The 16,440-nt window shown below is 54.3% G+C and overlaps 1 protein-coding gene across 4 annotated transcripts in view; it reads left to right on the plus strand.

Annotated features, from left to right (window-relative positions):
• The window catches only part of EIPR1 (EARP complex and GARP complex interacting protein 1), a 123,904-nt gene that overhangs the window by 23,017 nt on the left and 84,447 nt on the right, over window positions 1–16,440 (plus strand). For all 4 annotated transcript variants that reach the window (XM_045084930.1, XM_045084929.1, XM_004745729.3 and 1 more), the window contains one exon: window positions 6,382–6,514. In XM_045084930.1, the coding sequence (XP_044940865.1) occupies window positions 6,382–6,514 (133 nt within the window). The remainder of the gene's footprint in view (window positions 1–6,381; window positions 6,515–16,440) is intronic.

Raw genomic sequence — 16,440 nt, forward strand, 5'->3', positions numbered from 1 at the left:
GCGTTGGGAAGGAGTATTAATACGGACAGGTAAGTGATAGCCGACGGGCGCAGTGAGCACCGGGAAACACGTAGCGTGTTTGACAGGAACCGATCGGTTTAAGTCTTAGCTGAAGGATCACTGTGTTTCAAGTCTAATGAAGAAATCCTAGGAATCCATTTTCCTAAGTATACTTACGCTGAAGCGAGAGCCCAGAGAGTGAGTGACCGGCACAGGGTCCACCGGCCGGGAAGCGGCAAAATCAAAACTGGGCGCAGGTCCCCTGGTCCCAGATCACGGTAGACTCCGTGTATCCCCCCGAAGCAGAGTGGACTGATGCTGAAATGGAGCTTTGTGGTCCTGCCTCGAGCCAGGAGGAGAGAGCTCTGGAGGTGTGAGACCCGCCAGAGGACGCCCTCTCCAGGTCTAGTGCCTGCTGCACCATGTTCTTCGGAAGGAACTGCCGGGAGGGCCTGTTCGTGTCTCGTGGTGGACAGTGTGGTGTGAGGTCTGCGGTGGTGGACGGGCCAGACCTTTCATCCCGCTGGCTCAGGGGCCCCAGCAGGGAGACGTGCCCGTGGCCCAGCCACCGGAACCTTAACGTTCCCTAGGAAGGGAGCTTTTCATTTTTGATTTCTAATTTTATCCATATTTAAAATTTTTTTCTTTCTAATTTGTAAGAGTTTGTTTACCTTCAGTTCAGTGGGAGAGATGAGATGGAGAGACAGTGCAGTGGCCTGGAGTCCGGCTCAGACCTGGCCCCGGGCCACGGCGGAGTCTGGGTCTGTGGCAAGGGACACCTTTCTTGAAGCCCCCGTTCCCCAGGAAGATGAGGAGCGTCGACATCTTGACTGGCTTCCTAATGAACTGTATGACTCTTACTCCTAACTTTCCATAGTCATCTGTGCCCCTAGCCCAGCACTAGTAAATCCAACTTTAAAAGACTATTTAAAGGTAATAGTAATTCACAATATACAAGTTTGATCTTCATTATAAGCTGTGAAAGCATCTTAGGGACTCAGCCGTGGTGTGCAGAGTTTAGGGTGACGGCGGCGCGTCCGCCCGACTCTTAACCAATATTAGTTGCTCCTTCCTTTGCACCCCTGTAATCGTGTGCACACACCGTGGTGTTTTCCTTGCATTGTTCTCAGAACTGCTCTGTAACTGCAGAGATGTCTTGCACAGAATATTTCCTGGCCCGCCCAGTGTAAGCCGGGGAGCCGGTGGTGCCCTGAGAACAGGCAGCTGGAGATATGGCCTCCCTCTCTGGCGGCAGCGGCTGATTTTTGCTCTCCTGCTGCCGTGCGGAGGGCAGGGGCCTCGGTGTGCCCTGGATAGCTTGGGGGTTCAGAGCACATGCTCTGGACTCCTGCTTCTAACCGCAGGAGACACCGTATGTCAGCTCTCCAAGCCTGTGTTCCTCCCCTGTAGATTGTGGCTGATGATTATTCATGGCTCTTTTCAGGATTAATGGAGATAATGTGTGTCAGATAGCATCGCGCCTGGCCCGTCTTACAGGCTAGCCAGTATTACTCTGATCTCTGTTTATGGTGAGTCTTACCGTTCTTCCCGAACATGCCTAGACTAAAACATTTCACGAAGATGCATCCTGTGGGCTGTCTGGAAACTGTGAATGAGGATGTGTGGGAGAATCTGAGGACCGTCAGGTGTGACGGGCCGGAGCAGTGCCCGAGCGCGTCAGGTCAGGAGAGACGGACTTGGTGGGAGGGGGAGGTCTTCGACCCGTCCCTCCTTCCTGCTGTGTCCCTGTGCCCAGAAGTGCAGAAAGGAGCCGAGAGGAACTTGGGATCAGGCTCCAAGGCCTGGACAGCATGTGGACGGCATGTGGACGGCATGCGGACGGCATGGGCTTTGTGTCCTCACACGGAGAAGAGGGCATCCTGGCGAGGTGGTGAGAAGGAAGGCTTCCCCAGGTGAGAGTGACCTGGGGGGCGTCGGGCAGGAGAGGCCGGCAGCCACAGGCTCCGGACTGGGGGAGAGGTCCGCGGGCGGGGTGCTGTGAATCGGTGCCGCGACGTTGGGCTTTCTTCACGGTGGGCCGACCGAGCCAGCAAACAGGAATTCTGCCGACGGGGCTCTGGAGTGTCCGCCTGTGGGCCTCCTGGCATTTGGGTGCCTTGCAGAGGGATAGATGAGGGAACAGGAAAATAGTACATAGAAGTGCCTTCATTCATTTTCTTCGGTCTTATGGATTTCCAGATAAGCAGGAAATGTGCAAATAATAAAGAAGAAAGAAAAAAATTTCCTCTTTACTGTAGCAACACAAAAATTATTCCCAATTTTGTATATTGCCCTGTATGTTCACACATGACTTTTATATAATTGCAAGCCACTTTATATTCTGCTCGTGAAATTTATGCTTTCATAAAACTTCTGTGTTTATAATTGTTCTTTATTATGATTTTTTAAACGATTTTATTTATGTATTTGACAGACAGAGATCACAAGTAGGCAGAGAGGCAGGCAGAGAGAGAGGAGGAAGCAGGCTCCCCACTGAGCAGAGAGCCCGATGCGGGGCTCGATCCTAGGACCCTGGGATCATGACCCGAGCTGAAGGCAAAGGCTTAACCCACTGAGCCACCCAGGTGCTCCCTTTATCATGATTTTTAAAAAACATTTTATTTATTTGAGAGAGAGAGCGTGTGTGTGGGTATGTGCAGGGTAGGCTGCAGAGGGAAGAGGAGGAGCAGATTCCCTGCGGCACGCGGAGTCAACTGTGGGGCCGGATTCCCGGACCTGAGCTCCAGACCTGAGCTGAAACCAAGAGTCAGGCCCTTAACCCATTGAGCCACCTGGGCGCCCCATGCTTTGCATGATTTTTAGAACTATTTAATACTCCATCATTTTTGTGTTGTTCATTTATTTTCCTGGGACAGGTTTTAGGAAATCCAGTTATTTCAGTTTCAACATTTATATAGTTTCTATTTATGTATTGTAATAAATCTTTTGAAAGAACGATTCAGATGTTCAGCATTTACTGATTTTACTGTAGCCTTCCCCGTGTGGATTGTCACTATTTCATCAGCATCACAGAATTCTTATTTATTCTTTTTTTTCAAAGATTTTACCTATTTATTTGACCGACAGAGATCACAAGTAGGCAGAGAGGCAGGCGGAGGGGGGGGAGCAGGCTCCCTGCTGAGCAGAGAGCCCGATGTGGGGTTCGATCCCAGGACCCTGAGACCATGACCCACGCCGAAGGCAGAGGCTTTAAACCACTGAGCCACCTAGGTGCCCCCAGATTTCTTATTTTTAAATGTTTAAGTCATTGGATACAATAAAGAATGACTTTTTAAAATTTTTTCTTTTTAGTTTTGTTCTTATGCTCAGTCTGGTGGACTTGCATGTGAGGCATCCTGTGTGTCTGAAGTGAACAGCCAGTGTATCTTACACACTTGTGCACACCCCCAGCCCCATGCCATGGCCATGGTACTGCCCCCACTGTCACCTATAGCTCCTCAGCCCGTGTTACGGGCTGGGCTGTGTCCCGTTGTTGGCGATCACCGGCGAAGCTGCTGTGAGCTGTGCCGTGCCCGTCTTTTGCCTTGGTGTCACTTGGGTACAGGCCCAGCAGTGGGCTCCTGGGTCTCAGGACACGTGTGTGTTTAACTTCAGTCCACCAGATACTTCTCTCAGGAATCACTTCATTACTTAGTAATTGTTAATAGCTTTTTAATGTGTAACATGTCCCCAGAGGGAGAAGGTGTTTACGGGTTAAATTCCCTCATGTGTGGGGAGGAAACAGTTCTAAGATAACGTGATTTGTACCTTTGAACCCAGTGTGGAAACTGCACTGGGCTACGTGGCAGGAAGAGCTTGCTGAAAGTAATTTTTATTATTTATTTATTTATAAAAGATTTTATTTGTTTACTGGAGAGAGAGGGAGGGATCGGGAGAGAGAGCGCGTGCACGTGGTGGAGGCGGGGAGGGGGAGAAGCAGGTTCCCTGCAGAGGGGCCCCGCGCAGAGCCTGACTTCAGGCTCGATCCCAGAGCCCTGTTGTCACGACCTGAGCCGCAGGCAGACGCTTCATCCCCCGGGCCAGCCAGGTGCTCTGAAAGCAGTTTTTTAAAAGTAAAAGTAGCAGCAACGATTCTTCATCTCTTCCCCTAGAGGAGGGGGGACGGCCCGAGTGTGCGCCGTGGTGAGCCGGGCACGCCTGCACTCGGTGTCTGGTGATCCTTCATCTTCAGTGCGCATGTGGGAATCGGAGGCGCGGGGCCACACGGGCTCGCAGCGTCAGCGTGGGGTTTGCGTTCTGGGTCCAGAGCTACCCTTTGTCGGGGCCGGAGGTTATTTTGCCATCCAAACCAGGTGGAGGAGGAAGTCGTGAAGACTAGAACCAGGCTCTTTGAACCGAGGGTGGAGTGTGAGGCTTTTGGATGCCATGGAAACATTTTTTAAAACAGCATTTAATGTTCCGATCGCAAAGTGGTGCATATTAATCACACACGAAATGTGGAAACTACAGACAAGCCCCCAAAGAAGTGAAGGAAGAACCTGCCGTGGTCCCGCTGTCTGGGGGTGACCGACCGTGACCGACCGTGTACCTCCTGGCTGTCCCCTGGATCATGCACGCAGACACCGCCTGCAGCCCTCACACGGCTCTGCTCATTCTTCTCCCCTTAAATATAAGTTACGGACCCTCTTCCCTGGCACTAAATGGTCCTTTATAGCATATGGAATGGCTTGTAGTATTACGTTATAGTCAAATACCACAATTTATTTGAGCAGTTCCCCATTGCCAGACATTCAGCTGACTTCTGATTTCTCATCGCCATAATCAATGCCGCCGTGAACATTTCCGGACATAGATCTTCATGAAGATCCATGAATAATTTCTTAGTATAAATTCATTTTTAAAACAAATGTTTTATTTTCCTCATTGACTTAGATACTGATAAAAGTATGAATGTGACAATCATTTTATTCCTGTAAAAATTGTCCAGAATATCACTCAGGGAGCATACATAACCTTCCGTGGCTGAAATATGATACTCTCATGTTTACATATGGTGCGATTGTGAGCATTGGCAGCCGTCGGACTCCTTTATGGAAAAATGTTTAAGATGTGTGCGTGTGTGACGCTTTCTCGCCTCTTCCCAACTCCTTCACTGCTGGTGCCTGAACTGAGTTAGGCCTTGTTTGGCGTGAGCACTGTGTGGGTGCCCTGATTCTGGCTGGGTGGCGGCTACATGTGCCCCACGGCCACGGGCAGCCCTGAGGCTCTAGGCTCATTTGCACAACCCTTGACACCCCCAGCCCTAGTGACAGCCCTGGCCTGACCAAGCCACCTGGGGACGGAGCTTTCGCTGCCTTGTTTCTTTAGCACCAGGGGTGTGGGGGGCTGGGCTACGTGGGTTGCACACTTAAAAATACTCCATGGGGAGTGATCCGAAAGGGCACGTGCACCCGAATGTTTATAGCAGCAATGTCCACAATAGCCAAACTATGGAAAGAACCTAGATGTCCATCCACAGATGAATGGATCAAGAAGATGTGGTATATATACACAATGGAATACTATGCAGCCATCAAAAGAAATGAAATCTTGCCATTTGCGACAACATGGATGGAACTAGAGCGTATCATGCTTAGCGAAATAAGTCAAGCGGAGAAAGACAACTATCATATGATCTCCCTGATATGAGGAAGTGGTGATGCAACATGGGGGCTTAAGTGGGTAGGAGAAGAATCAATGAAACAAGATGGGATTGGGAGGGAGACAAACCATAAGTGACTCTTAATCTCACAAAACAAACTGAGGGTTGCTGGGGGGAGGGGGGTTGGGAGAAGGGGGTGGGATTATGGACATTGGGGAGGGTATGTGCTTTGGTGAGTGCTGTGAAGTGTGTAAACCTGGTGATTCACAGACCTGTATCCCTGGGGATAAAAATATGTTTATAAAAAATAAAAAAATAATAAAAAAAAAGAATGGCAAGTAGTATTAGTGGATATGTTTTCAGTTTCTTGGAAAACTGAAAATAAAATAGTATCTTGGATCAGATTAAAATGGCAGGCTAAAGGACTATTTTAGGTGGGCTAAGTTAGGTGCCAAATAAATGCCTCTGCCTTATGTTTATGAATATTAACTTCTGTGATTATGAGAAAGTGTTGGACACATTGAATTGCATTTGACTATTAAGCATTTTCGTACTTAAAAAAAACAAAAAACAAACAAACAAAAAACTCCATGGGGATTTCAGACCTGTCTTTTGGGAAGAACCCAGGGAGGTGAGCTCATAAAAGTCTATGCTCTTGGTGTGGTAACAGTAAGTTAAGTAAAAATGTTAAAGATGCTTTCGATTATTCTTTGTGATCACTGTATTTAATTAAGGTACGTGGGAAGTCAAGTCCTGACGTGCTGTTACTGTGCTTGTAGATCCACATCGTAGACTTCGATGACGAGAACAACATTATAAGTAAAAACGTCCTCCTCCATCAAGTGGGTGAGATCTGGCACATTAGCACCAGTCCTGCCGACAAGGGTGTGCTGGCCACGTGCTACAACAAACGTGAGTACTCGCAGGTGTTGCCACGCCCCCGCAGCACGGGTCTTCCGTTGCTGATGGATCAGTGCGTGACCTAGAGGGGTTGAGGGTGGACAGAGGCGCTGCAGCCACGGAGCAGCTGCGATAGCGCAGGGAAGCCAGCCGAGGTCAGTGGCCTGCGGTCTGAGACCGGGGGCTGGCGTCGCGGCTGCTCCAGTCACGGGGACCCCTTGGGGCAGGGGACTGATGTGCTGAAGGGTCTCTGATGAGAGACACAGGGGTCCTGCGTTAGTTCACTGTGCCCTTTGGGAGGGCAGCCGGTTGTGTGCATGCACGTGTGTGTGTGCTAGCATGTGTGCACGTGTGTGTGCGTGGGGGGATCCTTGGCCCTAGTAAGCATCTTCCCTATGTGCTCTTTGGCTCTTTAGTCTTTGGGGCCTTTGACGTTTGTGCCAACCTAGATGTCTGGCACCCAGCCGGCCACGCATCTTCTTCCATTCTCCTGTCTCTGCCGTTGTCCGTAGCTGGTGTTCCCGTTCTGGCTTTGCGGAGAACCCCACGGTCCATCTCTCTGTCAGCGGAGTATGGTCTGTCTTGTGCTCTGTAGTCTCTACGGTGTTTCCGCCAGTGTCAGCAGGCCCGGCTGGCTAATGGGCATTCGGCAGCCTCTGCACACGGGCCCCACATTGCGTGTCCTCCCCTTCCTGACCTGGCCTCAGGATGCTGGCGTGTGCGGCTGTCTGCTGCTGCTGCTGCTGCCTGGGGCCCCGGGCGCGCCGTGTCTAGGAACCTGCACTGGGACTCTCTGCTCCCTGGGGGTTCTTCACAGGGGTCTTTCTATTTAAGTTCACATAGACCTTTGTGGGTTTGGTTTTTTTATTTTAGATTTTATTTACTTATTAGAGAGAAATAGTGCAAATGAGCAGGGGGGAGGGGTGTGGGAGAAGCAGACACCTCGCTGAGCAGGGAGCCCGGCGTGGGACTCGATGCCAGGACCCCAAGATCATGACCTGAGCCGGCGCAGACGCTTAACCCACTGAGCCACCCAGGCGCCCCTACCTTTGTGTTTTTAACACTTATTGTCTTTGGGGCAATAAAGTTGTTTTCTGAAGGTTCTTTTGCCCCTGAGCCCCCTATGTTCTTTATCTATTTGTGGCTTCGACTGGCGCTCTTCCACTGCTGAGAACAACCTCCCCAGAGGCCCTCTTGGGCTTTCCCTTCTCCCCCGTCGCAGTGTGTCTGGGGCTTCTCTGGCAGAGGCTGCTGTATCTTTCTTCCTTGTGCCCTGCCTCAGATCGAGGTCCCTACGTCCAGCCAACTGTGATGGGGTGGCGCCGTCACCCGGAATCTTCCCTGGCCATTTGGGATGTGACAGACTTGACACTGAGACCCCGGCCCCCACGCCCCGGCTCTCTTGCTCTTTGTGGTTTTGTGGCTCCTCCCTTTGGAAGCCTGACGCCGTTCTGTGTAAGGCTGTCCCTGCACCCGCCTGTGGGACACGGTCTCCCCACCGCTGTGCTGTTGCTGCGACTTCTGCCTCCGCCCTGGGGCATGGGACCTTGAAAGTAGAGGCAGTCCCCTTCTGGAAAAGTGACTTTTAAACTTTTTTTGACCAATTTCCCTTTTGAGTAACTTAACAGCAGCTGACCTTCATTTTAGCTCCCACGTACCTTGAGCGTTGCCGCAGAACACCGCGGACTCGCGGGAGGGACATCGCAGCGCCTTCGCCGCACCCTGTCCGCTAGAAGCAGGCCTGGGGTCTTGCCCGCACACTCCCAGGAGCGGATCGCAGAAAGCTGTCACATAGCGGTGGCCGTCACGGGCCCCTGGTGCGGGGCTGTGGAGGGGCAAAGAGGGGGGGAAAACAGACTCTGCTGAGCACAGAGCCCGGTGCGGGCGCCGTCCCAGGACCCCGGCGTCATGACCTAAGCCCAAACCGAGAGTCCCGTGCTCAGCCACCCAAGAATCCAACTCAAGTCATCTTTGAAACTGCATGTGAGAAGGCCTCCCTCCGTAGCTTCTGTTCTGCTCGGGAGGGCTGGTGAGGGGCCGTGTTCAGTTACCCCCAGGACCAGAGCAGCGACCACGTGCGGGCAGTAGCTTCTCAGGAACTGGCAGCAGGTCAGGGTGACCTAAACGGGCAAACTCCCCTTCTGACCAGACTGCGAGCAAGTGCGCTCGCTCCCTTACATCTCTGTCCTGCGCGTGCGCTCGCTCCCTTATGTCTCTGTCACGCACCTGTGCTAGCTTCCTGAACACGTCCTGTGCGTGTGCTCGCTCCCTTATGTCTCCGCATGCACATGCGCTCACTCCCTAACCTCTGTGTGCACATGTGCTCGCTCCCTTACGTCTCTTGTGCACGTGCGCTCGCTCTCTTACCTGTCACGCACATGTGCTCACTCCCTTACTTCTGGCACACACGCGCACTTGCTCCCTTACGTCTGTCGTGTACCTGCGCTAGCTCCCTTAGGTCTCTGCGCGCATGTGAGCCGGCGCCCTTCCCTCTCTGGCGTGCAAGGCGCAGGTGACAGACGCAGGCGGTCCCAGACTGTGGATGGGTCTGTGGCAGTTGGGGAGATGGGTCACCATCACCCAGCATGATTATGAGAACCTCCCAGTCTGGGCGGTGGGGACAGAGTTGTATGGACAGTGAACTCTTCTGGGAACTTCTTCTGCATGGATGAAGGTTAGAAAAACCAAACTCAAGCTTTTTTTTCGGATAATTTTACAAGGCAAATGCGTCTTCCCAGAAGCCAAGTGAGGGCCCGTGGGAGGACGGAAGCGGTTTCAGCTGTGCCCCAGGGCCTGGCTGGGAGTCTGCACCGTGGCTGAGCACATGGCCGGCTGGGTGTGGTCCACCATAGGTCCCCTTGGGAGACAGGCCTGTGTCCCGCACACAAGGAAAGCCTTTGTCCTTGCTCTGTCCTGCCCCAGGAGGCTGTGCCACTGCCCCCAAGCGGCGTGGGGGTCGCCCAGGGACGTCGGGGCACGTGTGCCTCACAGCACTTCCTGCCTGCGCCGCTGCAGGTGTTCACACTGGCCCCCCGACCCCGGCGCTGGGCTCCCGTTCACCAGGTGCTTCCGGTAGGGCCTCGGCCCTCGTGTGCAGCCTGACTCCTGAGTTCTGGCTCCTTTGCTCGCGCAGGTTCCTTGAGAAGAAAGTAGATGCTTCAGATAAACTCAGTAGATAGGCTGTTTTCAAACGTCGTGACTTTGCCACTTTGATTTCCTTTTCTTCTCAGTGTGTGTCTGTGTGCCTGCGTGTGTGTCATATCGGTCAGGCATGTCTGTGTCTGTGTGTCTGCCGTATGCCTGCGCGTGTCACATGTCATGCGTGTCTGTCGTGTGTCTGCCATGTCTGTGTCATATTTGTCAAGCTTGGTGTGTCTGCCATGTGCTCGAGTATGCCTAGGTGTGTCCTATCTGTCGTGTGCCCATGTGTCTGCGTGTGCCTGTGTATCAGACCGTGTGCCTGCGTGTGTGTCATTTCTGTCGCACGTCTGTCGTGTGGGTCTTTGTGTCTTTGCCATGTGTCTTCTTGCGTCTCTATGTCCTGTGTGTCATGTCTGTCACGTGTGACTTACATCTGTTATGTCTATGCTGTCTGTCATGTGTACCTGTGCGTGTGTCTGCTTGCACAGGTCTGTGCTGCGTGTGTGTGTGTGTGTGTGGTCCCGGACTGCTCCCTCTTGGCCCCTTCTGGGCAGCAGGGGGCACCAGCGTCCTCCTCACTCTGGCTCTTCCCACCACCTTCCGCGGCTGCGTCCCAGGCGGCTGCGTCCTAGGCTGATGCTGTTTTAAAAGCTTTCTTGCATTTCTCAGAGATTTTTCTAAATGCTTTCAAGGGCATGAAGAGCTTGTTTGCAAAGCACATGGCAGAATTGGGCTCATCAGTGACATCTAACTAAGGTGTCCCTGATGGATGGGTTTTCCTACCCTGGCAAGTACTGAGCTCAGTTCCCTGACCTCCGACCCCCAGGCTGCCAGAGACCCTCAAGGCTCTCGAGGCCCTTGGATGTAACAGGGAACATGGCCAGTCTGTGGGAGAGGTTGACCTTTGGTTGTGTTTCCAGCTCTGTCTGTGTGGGATCCAGTTCAGGGCAGTATTCAAATGTGTCACCAGGCAATGTCGCTCCGACCACTGCTAGTAAAAAATAATAGGCCGCTGCGTCTGGTAGAGGATTCTGGCTCGGTGACCCCCGATGGGCCCTTCTTCGGGGCTCCCCGCAGGTGGTGGTTCTTGCAGCTGGTTCTGTTTCATGAAGGCCCACGTGCAGTGAGCCTCGCTGACGGTCATGTTCAGAGACCCGTGCGCCGAGGCTCGAAGGAGAGCCCGCAGCCGGAGGACGGCGCTGGGCAAGGTGCTTGCGGTGAAGCAGAGAGGGAAGGCCCGGGCGCCCTGCGGCCGTCGGCTCTGCGGTGGGCTTCCCGAGAAGCTGGGGCCTTTCGGGTCCTTTCCCACCCCCGAGGCTGGTGTGCTTCCTGCGTCATCTCTGGTGCCCGCCCCACCCCCAAGAGGGTGCTTGGAGACTTGACCCCGTGCCCCACCCTGCTGGCCTGGGCGTGTTTCTTAGCCTAGCACCTTCTGTTCCAGGCTTCCTGACAGGCCTGCATGCAGTCCTTGCTGGGAAGGGCTGTGTGGTTCCGGGAGGTCATCGGTGGTCTTCAGAGGCCGGGTTTTTTTTTCTTTTTTTTAAACATAGAAAGGAACGTAAGCATTTAGCTTACCTGCTGGTTTCTGAATTCCCAGAAAGAGCCAGAGGTTATGTGGGATTGATTGTCCCTGTGTGTTAGTGTTTACCACTTGTAATGAAGAGATTAGGTGTGGCAACAGCTTGGACTCATGTTTAAACCGGTGAAAGTCACTGTGGCTGGACCCTCCCCCTGTCCGCAGCAGCCGCGTGGGTGACCGCGGCAGGGATGTGGGTCCCTTCTGGGCCGTCGCTTCTCTGGGCCTCTGGGTTGACTGTTCCAGCCGTTCCGAGCTGGAGTTCGGTGCCCAGTGGGGCTGCTTCGATCCAGCCAGTTCGTGCCGAGGTCCCAAGTCAGTGCAGCGTGAGTCTCCAGCTGGAGACGTCCGTTCGCGCTCCGCACTTCACCAGTGCCCGGACGGGGTGATGGCGGCTGGGGTTTCTGGCTGCTTCAGACCCAGCGCTGCGCTTCGAGGAAAGAAAGACGAGAGCCTGGGGCGCAGACAGGAGAGCTGCGTCCCGCGGGGCAGACGCAGAGGCCGTGCGGACGGAGGCGGGTTCGCTCGCGCAGCTTCGGCGCCGAGTCCGGAGCCTTCCCACGCGCGCCGGGCCTGAGGCTGAGGCGGTGCAGAGCGGTGTGGGGTGGGTGGGTGGGTGCGCGGGTCGGGGGTGTGGGGAATCCCAGCCCGGCCTCGCCCGGCACGGACAGCGCTGCGCCCCGTGTCCGGGCTCCTGCTCGTCCGCACACGGGCGCTCCGGTAACTGCGCGTGCGAAGACTTAGGTTTCAGGGTGAGCTGCTGTCCTTTGGGTTCGTATGAGGACCCTCCGTGACAGGACCCGGGTGACTCCTGGTCCTGATATTTGCCCAGAGATTTTCGCTCCTTCTGGCGGCGGAGGTCCGGCTGCACCTGCAGTAGAGCGCGTGTGCTGTGTGTGTGTGTGCGCGGGTGTGCGGCTTTGTGTGTGCTGTGTGTGTGCAGCGGCTCTGCTCGGTGTGCGCTCTGCCTGCGCAGTGTGCCGCGTGAGGTGTTGTGCGCGGACGTATGTTGAGGGCGTGTGGTTTGTGTATGTGTTGAATGTGTGTTGGGGTGTGAGGAGTGTGTGCTGTGCGTGTGGGGTGTGTTTGAGTGTGAGACGGCGAGCGGGAGATGTGCTGAGACCGGGGTCAGGCGTGCCTCCTTTGCGGGTGGGGTGTGCGCGTGGCCCCGGGAGTACTTAGGCCTTCGTCACCATCGCTGTGCGTGCAGGAGGGACATGAGGACGAGCGTGAACACGACCCTTATCAGTTAGTGCTTAGGTACCAGGTCACCGGCTAAGTGCATTTTCATGGATTATCCAGTTTTTAAGTTGTTTACAATATTTTTTGCAGTTTTTTTGAGATAGCATTGACCTGTAACGTTGTATTAAAGCACACAAGAGAAGGATTCAGCATTTGGGAGTATGTGTTGGGAAAGGATCACCATCGGAAGCCTGATTAACACCTGTCACAACACCACTGGGTTACACACGCACTTTGTGGTTTTCATTCTTGTGATGAGAACATCGAGATCTACTCCCAGCAGCTCGCACGAATGCGCCAGAGCACTGCTGGCTGGAGTCTCCGTGCTGTGTGTTCTGTGCCCGGGGCCGGCTTACGTTGTAACGGAAGCTTGGACCTTGGACCATGTCCGCCCAGTTCTGTGCCCAGTTCTGTGCCCGACCCCCTTGCCTGCCGCTGGCAGCTGCCAATCTGTTGTGTGTCTGTGAGCTCTTTTTTTTTTTTAAGATTCCACGTATGAGTGAGATCATACAGGATTTGTTTTTCTTCGTTTCTGACTCCTTTCCCTCGCTACGGTGCCCTGCAGGTCTGTCCCTGTTGTGACAGACGGCAAGATCGCCTGCTCCTATGGTGGGATCCTATTTCACTGTGCACCGTGTGTGTCTGTATCTATGTATTTTTCTTTGGATATAATTTCTTTATCCATTCATTCTCCAGTGGCCGCTTAGGTTGTTTCCGTGTCTTGGCTGGTGGAGGTGAGGCTGCTGTGAACGTGGCGGTGCCGTGGCTCTCTAGCCTCGTCTTCTGTCATTGTTCGCATATTCCCAGTGAGGAATTTGGGAAAGGGATTTGCCAGGCTAGTAGCACTAGTTAGTAGTGGGGTCAGGATTTGCATCTGTGCGCCTCAGTTCTGAGCACCTGGCCTGCAGGTTAATAGGCTTTAAGGTAGTTGTTTCTGGGGGAAGGATTTTGTAAACATACCCATTGTAAAAATGTTTGTCACGAAGGATAGAGCTACCATGGTCACCGCTTTGGGGTGGTGTTTGTGATGTTGGAGTTTAGAGGCCAGCGAGATCAAAGATCTTAAGGACAGGCCCCTTTGTCTCTTTAGAGACATAATTATATTTTACGGACTCAGATATTCTGCAGCTGGGTTAGTCCCAGTGCCCTCCCTTCCTTGGTGTGGTTCCTGGAGGCACAGGGTCCCATGACCGTGTCTGTCCACGTGCTGCGCCAGACTGCCCAGCCTTCCATGTGGGGGCGCAGGAGCCGCGGATGTCCTCGTAGGGTCTGTCTGTGAGGCCGGGCGTGGGTGCACGCTTGGGGATTGACGTGTGCCATGTTACCGGAATCTGCTTTGGCTTCTGAGTTTTCAACAAGCAGTGAGAATTCTCGTCGTCAGGGGTCCTCTGAGCATGGCCGAGTCCCTCAGACTGCTGGTTTCGGACAGCGAGGGCTTGAGTGGGGTGAGCTCAGGTGACAAAGGACGCCTGCATTGTTCTTACACAGTCGTCTGACAGTAGTTAGGATTCCAGAATACAGGAATACAGGGCATGTTTTTAATTAGCTGCTGCGGCTGCTTCTTCTTTGTGTGTGTGTGTGATTTTATGCCGTATTGTGTCTGCGCTCCCGCTAACCTCTTTGGGTCCCATCTGTATCGTATCTCTGTCCTCACTGACTTTCTGTAGCACCTCCGAAGTTAGTATCATCTGGAAATTTAATTAATGTGCTGTTTACTGCTCCTTCCAGATCGCTAATGAAGATGTTAAATAAGGCTTCATCCCCAGAGCACCCCACCGGACACCTCCTCACAGCTTAATGTCCCGTCATTTGTCAGCGCGCCTCCTTTAATGTCCTTCCTCCGGGTTTCCAGCCACGAGGGGGGCTTAGACAAAGCTCCGTCTGAATTCATTTTTCCAGTAACACCGTAAAAACCAAATTCCTCCCGCCACCCCAGATATGCTATTGGCTTTGTTCTTCCCCAGCCTAGCGACGCGTGCCAGCCCCCGCCTCCCCCTCTCCCTGGGGCGGCCGCCAGGTTCAGGCCGTGCAGACGGAGCGGCCAGCAGCAGTCGTGGCCTGGTGAGGCCAGGACCCAGGCACAGGTTGCTTCTTGTCTGGGCTGCTGTGTACCTTGCACAAAAGAGTCTCTGTGGGTCATCGTGAAAAGTGCCACCGACTGGGGGCCTCAGACGACAGAGACAGATTCTCTCCCAGCTCTGGAGGCTGGCAGTCTCGGGGGGCGGTGAGTGGGCTTGGCTTCTCTGAGGGCTGTCCCGATGCCTAGCAGCCGGCTACCTCCTCCCGCTGTCCTCACGTGCTTGTCCCTCTGTGTCTTCCTCTCCCCTTCCTGCGAGGACATCAGCCACTGGAGTAGAGCCCGCCCAGACGGCTGCACTTTACTTCAAGTCTGTGCGTCCAAATACAGCAGCTTCCGAGGTTCTGGGGCTTAGGGCTTTGCCATGTGAATTTTGTGGGATACAACTTAGCCCGTAACAGCAATGGATTTTTGGATTGATTGATGCATTTACTTAGGCAAGAGGTTTGGGGAGGGGGTTTCCATCTTGATTAGATCTCAGACCAAACGTCAGGTGACCGGGGTGTCCTCACTTAACACGTTCCTGGAGGCTCATGGTGCAGATCACCTGTGAGGTGGCTCACACTTTGCTTTTGTGTTTTTGACTAAAGGTGAGATCTTGGAGGCCTGCCTTCTACTTCACTGAGGCATTTTGAGTCACTGTTGGGACTGGGGTGTGATTGGGCACACATGGTCAGGAGGGTGCTGTAGGGGAGACTCGGCCTGGGGAGGGTTTGGCAGGGGGCAGGCTCAGTGTGGGGGGTCGGGGGGGCAGAGGGTGTGGCCATAGGCATGGTGGGGAGGAGGGAGGGTCGAGCTGCTCTGTCCTGCATAGCCTGTCTTGTTGGAGGTCCTGGGGCAGGTGCAGGGTGGTGGCGGCGGGGGTGGGGGCAGGTGGCTAGTGCAGCGCACGCCCCACAAGCCACCTCTGAAGAGCTGTGTAGGGTGGTGATCACACGTGTGCCCTGGGCCTCTGGAGAGCAGGACTCCCCAGGCAGGGGCGCCACAGGCCCAGGCTGGTGATAGTCTCCTTTCTCCGAGCAGCCTCTCCCTGGGCAGGTCGGAGCGAGGCATCCGTGCCCAGGGCCGGGGGGGTTTGAGATCAGACCTGTACTCTCCAAAGATCACTGAGGAGCGGGAGCGATGCCCAGGGCCCAGGGAGAGCCCTGCTGCTGCTCCTCCTTTGCCCGTCCGTGTCATCATGTCATTCAGCGGTCCTCTGACTCACCAGACAAAATTATGTGAAAATGGTCTAACAAAAATCGCAAGTACTTTCGAGAAGAGAAACCTTCTCAGTATGTTGGGTAAAACTTCAGGAAGACGGAAAGACCAGAAGACGGTCCTTAAAAATAAAAATTACAAGTGCAAACCCCTGATGGAGAATAAAGGCAAAAAGATGTGGCACAGGGTTGGTGACTCACGGGGGTTAGAAGTCTTCTAGGGAAGTGGTGACCCGCTGAGCTCCTCCCGTGACCCCACAGAAGGGCGGGGGAGCGGCAGCTGGTTCCCTGGCAGCAGGAGTCCGTGCTGCGCCCCGCCTCCGGGGAGAGCGCCCCACGTCAGGGCTGGGTGCGCTGTTCAGCGGAGGAAGGTGAGGTGACAGGAAGGCTGTAGCGGGTCCTTGGGAAATTAGAACAAGGAGGAGCTGACAGAGCAGCAGGGCCACGTGAAACACGGCTGGCATGTGCGCCCTGTGCTCCCGAATCCTGCCGCTCACAGGTGGCCCTGCCCGGCCCTGCTCTGCAGTGAGGACGAGCGGCGCCCTCTCTGGCCAGGGGAGCCTTCCGGGGGCCCTGGCGGCTCAGTCTGGGGACAGCTGGAGCTGTCGCTGGGACCTCGTGGGAGTCGGAGGGGCCGACCCTGTGGCCGCCACGGAGGAGGACTCCTGGGTGAGGCGAAGATCAGATGCACGCATGTGCCCAG

Source organism: Mustela putorius, unplaced genomic scaffold, assembly GCF_011764305.1.
Source record: "Mustela putorius furo isolate JIRA1106 unplaced genomic scaffold, ASM1176430v1.1 tig00000813_pilon_pilon_pilon, whole genome shotgun sequence".
Lineage (NCBI taxonomy): Eukaryota > Metazoa > Chordata > Mammalia > Carnivora > Mustelidae > Mustela > Mustela putorius.